The sequence below is a fragment of the Microcaecilia unicolor genome, chromosome 1 (assembly GCF_901765095.1).
Source record: "Microcaecilia unicolor chromosome 1, aMicUni1.1, whole genome shotgun sequence".
Classification (NCBI taxonomy): domain Eukaryota; kingdom Metazoa; phylum Chordata; class Amphibia; order Gymnophiona; family Siphonopidae; genus Microcaecilia; species Microcaecilia unicolor.
In genome coordinates, this window is record NC_044031.1 from 28728608 (window position 1) to 28735315 (window position 6708).

The following is a 6708-nucleotide window of genomic DNA, read 5'->3' on the forward strand; positions in this document are numbered from 1 at the left end:
CTGGCTAAAATCTCATGCCCATGCTGACTTAATACATTTCAAATTCTTGCTGACCTCCTTCCAGTCTGCTCTTTTCCTCGCCAAACAGGACTATTACATCCAGTTGACAAACTCTCTTGGCTCAAACCCTCAACGCCTCTTCACCACTCTCAACTCTCTCCTCAAAGCAGGGGCGTAGCTATGGGTGGGCCTGGGTGGGCCCAGGCCCACCCAATTTCGGCCCAGGCCTGCCCACCCAAGCGCACATAAACTGCAGCAGCGGCAGCGCATACCACAGAGACGGAACCCGCTCGTGCTCTGGCTAAGCTCTCTCCAGGTTCTGAGGCCCGCCCACCGGTGCCTCCCGTCCCGTGGCCTTTTCACTGCCTCTCGGAACAGAAGCCCGTGGGGGGAGCGGTCGTACCGCCTTCGGTAGCACGGAGTCCGTCGGCTGTTCGCCGCATTTGTCCATTACACACACACCCCTCCCCTTCCACTAGGGCGCTTGACCTCTCCAGAGACACGCGCTCCTTGGGTCATGCAGGACTACGACGTGGTGACCGGCTTCCTGGGCCAGTGGGGACCCTTCCAGCAGCTCATTTTCTTCCTGCTCAGCATCAGCATCATCCCCAACGGCTTCGTGGTGGTGTTCCTGGCCGCATCTCCTGAACACCGTTGCCTGGTGCCGGCCACCGCTAACCTGAGCGAGGCGTGGAGGAAGGTCAGCATCCCTAAGAAGATGGTGGACGGGGTGGCAGTAGACAGCATGGGCTGGCGGTACCGGCTAAACCGGGCGCTCAATTTCTCTGCCCAGGGGCTGCTGCCAGGGCTGGACGTGAATGTGTCCGAGATAGAGACGGAGAAATGCCTGGACGGATGGACGTACAGCATGGACATGTATCGCTCCACCATTGTAACAGAGGTATGTGCTGGGACAGCAGGTGATTGTGTTTGTGTTGAACGCTGCACGGTGATATAATAGAAACAGTGACAACATGATGCACCAGGAAACAAACACGTACATCAGATTGCCCATTACCACATTATAGCTTTGCATGTAGTTGAAATGATTGCAGTGCTGTGGGTAAAGGGCTACGTCTGAGGCTGTATATCAATCTTGGAGCTCTTTTACTAAGCTATAGTAAGCAGCTAGTGCAGGGTTTATTTCGTGGTAGACAGTGTGGATCCATGCTAATATCTCCTGCGCTAAAAAGGCAGCCACCGTAGTAAAAATATTGCTAGCTGTCATGAGTGCTGATAGTAGTATGTGCATTTGCCCTACTGGTAGTCTGATGTATTGATTATTTACCACTGGAGCTAGAAACTCAATTACAGAAACTTTCAAACAGTGTTTCTAGAGACTGTCATGTAGCTTTCCTTCAGTGGATACTCAATCACTCAAAACAGTGGAGAAAAAAAAAAAAAGACCTCAGCAAGTCAATAACTGCTTCTTAACTAGCATTGCAGACATACCAGCCATAGGAGGTCAGAAAAAAACTCCACTAATGGTCAACTGTATGGGAAGAAGAAATGCCAATAACAATTCAAAACAGAACAGTAATGTCAGCTATGCAGATGACTTCAGTTTCTCAATATTTTCAAATTATATTTTTTCAAACACTACTTATCCAGATCCTTCCAATGCGTAGCTGTTACACATCCCAAGGAATCCTCATTTCACATCTGCTGCTTTAGAGGATTGATTCATTTCCCTTGACCACAGCGATCTTCAATAGGGCAGTGTATGGGAGGCGGGGATAGTGCAGGGCAGACTTATACAGTCTTTGCCAGAGCTGGTGGTTGGGAGGCGGGGATAGTGCTGGGCAGACTTTTATATAGTGCCCACCCATATTAGCTCTGGGCCCACCCAAAATGTCAGGTCTGGCTACGCCACTGCCTCAAAGTGCCTTCTCCTCCAACTCCCCCCTCACTCTCTCTTTCAAGACTCTAGCTGAGTACTTCCACGATAAGGCCCACAAGATTAAACTTGAATTCTCAACCAGTTCACCCCCACCTCTCCCTCCCTTAGTCCATTCTCTCAACCCCCCAACCCCCGCCTCCTTTTCTTCCTTTCCTGAAATCACTGAAGACAAAACTACACTCCTTCTCTCCTCCTCAAAACTAACCACCTGCTCCTCTGACCCTATTCCCACTCATCTACTCAACACTATCTCACCCACTGTCATCCCTTTCATCTGTCATATCCTCAATCTTTCACTCTCCAGTGCGACTGTTCCCGATGCCTTCAAACATTCCGTAGTAACACCACTCCTAAAGAAACTCTCATTGGACCCTACCTGTCCCTCCAACTATCGCCCCATCTCCCTCCTCCCTTTCCTATCCAAGATGCTTGAATGTGCTGTTCACCATCATTGCCTCGACTTCCTATCATCTAAAGCAATTCTTGATCCACTCCAATCTGGCTTTCGACCCCGTCACTCAAACCAAAACAGCGCTTACTAAAGTCTCCAATGACCTGCTCCAGGCCAGATCCAAAGGGCTTTATTCTATCCTCATCCTTCTTGATCTATCTGCTGCTTTTGACACAGTCGATCACAGCTTACTCCTCGATATGCTAACCTCGCTTGGTTTTCAAGGCTCTGTTCTTTCTTGATTTTCTTCTTATCTCTCCAAAAGCACTTTTAGCTTATACTCTGGTGGATCCTCCTCCTCCTCTATCCTGGTCAGTTGGTGTACCTCAGGGATCTGTCCTGGGACCTCTACTCTTCTCCATCTATACTTCTTCGCTTGGTACTCTGATCTCATCCCACGGTTTTCAGTATCATCTTTACGCCAACGACTCCCAGATCTACCTCTCTACACCAGAAATCTCAGCAGGCATCCAGGCCAAAGTTTCAGCCTGCCTGTCTGACATTGCTGCCTGGATGTTTCACTGCCATCTGAAGTTAAACATCACCAAGACTGAGCTTCTTATCTTTCCACCTAAACCGACCTCTCCTCTCCCCCCTTTCTCTATTTCTGTGGATAATACGCTCATCCTTCCTGTCTCATCAGCACGTAACCTTGGGGTCATCTTAGACTCCTCCCTCTCCTTCGCTTCACATATTCAACAGACTGCTAAAACCTGTCGTTTCTTCCTCTATAACATCACTAAAATTTGCCCTTTCCTTTCTGAGTATGCAACCAGAACCCTCATCCACACTCTTATCACCTCCCGCTTAGACTACTGCAACTTGCTTCTCACTGGTCTCCCCCTGAGCCATCTCTCTCCTCTTCAATCTGTTCAAAATTCTGCTGCACGACTAATATTCCGCCAGGGTCGTTATGCTCATATTAGCCCTCTCCTCAAGTCACTTCACTGGCTCCCTATCCGTTTCCGCATACAGTTCAAACTCCTCTTACTGACTTACAAATGCATTCACTCTGCAGCTCCTCAGTACTTATCCACTCTCATCTCTCCCTACACTCCTCCCCGGGAACTCCGCTCGCTGGGCAAATCTCTCTTATCTGCACCCTTCTCCTCCACCGCTAACTCCAGACTCCGTTCCTTCTATCTTGCTGCACCATATGCCTGGAATAAACTTCCTGAGCCGGTACACCAAGCCTCATCTCTGGCCATCTTCAAATCTAAGCTAAAAACCCACCTTTTCGATGCTGCTTTTAACTCCTAAACCTAAACCTAACCCTTCAACTGTCCCCTATCCCTGATATGTCCTGTCTATCCTAACCCTTATCCCTTACTTGTCCTATCTGTCTGTCCTAATTAGATTGTAAGCTCTATTGAGCAGGGACTGTCTCTCCATGGTCAAGTGTAAAGCGTAAAGCGCTGTGTATGTCCGGTAGCGCTATAGAAATGATAAGTAGTAGTAGTAATTTCTATCAGAAAGAAAGTGTGCTTTTACGAGCTGATCAGATAACCGTGAACAAAACTGTTCTTAAACTCTTTGTGGGGGAAGTTTGGCCAAAGAAGAAATCTACCTGCCACAAGCATCACAAGAGACCCCAATGAGCTCTATATGCACCTGTTTTCCCCTGAAGACACCGTGTCGTCTTGCGATCTTATAGACGATGATGCAGCATGCGGCACCTGGAAGTGCACAAAGGAATTTTGTGCACCACCGGGTAATACTAACATCTTCATAGCCTCTTTTACAACTGCGCATGCAGGTTAGAATTGTATAGGGCTCTTCACGCTTTACAAGAGCGCTGTCTTTATCATGACACAGACTCTGATTTTTGTGAGGAAAGAGGATAAGTGGAATCCTCCTTTGGGTGACTATTTAAGTGAATTTTAAAAGAACAGTTGTTTTGTGTCTGTATTGGATTAAAGTCCATAGAAAGCCCTTCCAGCTCCTTTTTTTTTCTGGAATGTACTTCTGGATAAACATCTGTCATGCAAGAGTATGAAACTAAGTATACACACAAATCTATTGCATCATGTAGTGAGTGCCCACTTTTTGATTTTAACATCCTCAAAAATATATATTTATATACTACACCCTAGAGTTAAACTAAAAAAACAAAGGGGCCTTTTTACTAAGGTGCATTAGGTTTTAATGTGCACTTAATGCAGCAAAAATGGCCTAACAGGAAGTGTCAAATCATTCTGCCTTGGTTTTGCCATCTGCGTGCAGTAAGTACCTGGTACTTACAAGTGCATTCACTCTGCAGCTCCTCAGTACCTCTCCGCTCTCATCTCTCCCTACATTCCTCCCCGGGAACTCAGTTCACTGGGTAAATCTCTCTTATCTGCACCCTTCTCCTCCACTGCTAACTCCAGACTCCGTTCCTTTTATCTTGGTGCACCATACGCCTGGAATAGACTTCCTGAGCAGGTACGTCAAGCTCCATCTCTGGCCGTCTTCAAATCTAAGCTAAAAGCCCACCTTTTTGATGCTGCTTTTAACTCCTAACCCTTATTCACTTGTTCAGAACCCTTATTTTATCATCCTCACTTTAATATTCCCTTATCTCTTGTTTGTCCTAATTAGATTGTATGCTCTGTCGAGCAGGGACTGTCTCTTCATGTTCAAGTGTACAGCGCTGCGTACGTCTAGTAGCGCTATAGAAATGATAAGTAGTAGTAGTAGTGAATTAAAGAGTGAGATCTCTAGGGGTGAGCATATCACAGAGTTTGTCTTAGCCGATCCTAAAACATACGTGTACAGGTTATCCAGAAGGGAGACCCACCTGAAGGTAAAAGGAATCACACTGAACAAAGAAAACAGCGAGAAAATACATTTTTGTAGTCCGAAGGAGCTAATTATGGATTTATTTATTTATGACATTTATATCCCACATTATCCCAAACAAGTTTGAGTTCGATGTGGCTTACAATAAACTGTATAAGATACATAACAAAGAAAAGTGCTTAAGAAAGTAATTTGTTGTAAGAATCCAATATTACAATACAGTGTCATAAACATACTGGGATAGCTATGGATGTTTAACATTTAGAAAATCTATTATGAATGAGAAATTGTACATGAAGCAAAGAGAAAGTTAATGGTAAATTGAGTAATAACCACTTCAGGTAATAATTAATTGTTTGAGATATGGTCGTTCTTTGTGAAGGTTTGTTTGAATAGGAACAATTTGAGGATTTTGCGAAATCTAGTATATTCCTGTATATTTCTTATTTTGGGTGGTAAGGAGTTCCACCATTTGGTTCCTAGGTAAGTGAAGTCTGCAGAGTGGACAATTTTGTAGATCAAATATCAAATCGGATCATATATAATATCTGAGTATACTATGAGCGTACTGTCAACATCCTCATCTAGGGAAAACTTGTACAAAATAATGTGCTTTCAGTAGTTTTCTGGAAGCCAAATAAGATGATGTATTGCAAACTGAATCCGGTAGAGCATTCCATAAAGTTGGTCCAGCAATTCTAAAGACAGACTCTCGATAGATGGTAAGCTTAATAAACCTAAATGAGGGTACTTCCAGCAATCCTTTAGTAGCAGATTGTAATGGGATCAATGGGTTATAATTTTGGATTACGATCCAAGGGTGCCAGTGGGTGAACAAACCAAAATATCCATCCAGCAAAAAGGGATAGTCAGAAACAAGGCCCGGTGGATTGACCCAGGAGAATCCCCCACAGCAGCTGCTGCTGTTGCATCTTTCTTCACAGCCTCCTCCATATGCTGTTGTCGAAGTGCTGGAGCAACCTGGTCTGAGGGGAACAAAGATGTCTCTCCCGAAAGCTAGGACTCTCGCTGTGTCCAGTGCTGAGCTGGGAGCTCACCTTCATTTCCTGCCCGCTGCGGGAGCACAAATGAATCCAACTTCAGTTGACCAAGAGGGGTAGAGGTGGCTTCAGGGGAATAAAACCTCACCTTACCCTTATGCTTAGAAGCCATGATAGAGCAGATTCTCATGTGTCCTCTCAGCCATATTGCTCTGCCCCCCCCCCCCCCCACCCTGAAATATTTTGACCTTTGCAGCTGCTCCTCTAAGTTTTTTTCACCCTTCTTCCCATTTTATCATAGTCTCCTTTTTGAAAGTTAAATGCTAACATATTAGATTTCCTGCGTATACCTACTACAGAGCTTATATCAAATCTGATCATGTTATGATCATTGTTATCAAGCGGCCCCAGCACCATTACCTCCTAAACCAGATCATGCTCCACTAAGCACTAAGTCTAGAATTGTTCCCCCTCTTGTTGGTTCCTGAACCAGCTGCTCCATAAAGCAGTCCTTGACTTCATCAAATAAAAACTGGCGCACATCCATTTTGGGCCTGAGACCTTATCGCCACCCA

General features: G+C 45.4%; 1 protein-coding gene across 1 annotated transcript; it reads left to right on the top strand.

Moving 5' to 3' along the window:
- The first annotated feature begins 491 nt into the window (after positions 1-491).
- LOC115462223 (solute carrier family 22 member 4-like) lies at positions 492-6253 on the top strand. Its single transcript, XM_030192262.1, has 2 exons — positions 492-901; positions 6077-6253. The coding sequence occupies exons 1-2, from the start codon at positions 518-520 to the stop codon at positions 6251-6253; spliced, it is 561 nt and encodes a 186-aa protein (XP_030048122.1). The 5' UTR covers positions 492-517.
- The last annotated feature ends 455 nt before the right edge of the window (positions 6254-6708 follow it).

Excerpts from the sequence above, each read along its gene's own strand:
- LOC115462223 (XM_030192262.1), top strand. The coding sequence starts at position 518 with ATGCAGGACTACGACGTGGTGACCGGCTTCCTGGGCCAGTGGGGACCC. Across the intron at positions 902-6,076 it reads GCTCCACCATTGTAACAGAG|CCTCCTCCATATGCTGTTGT; the intron begins GTATGTGCTGGG and ends CTTTCTTCACAG.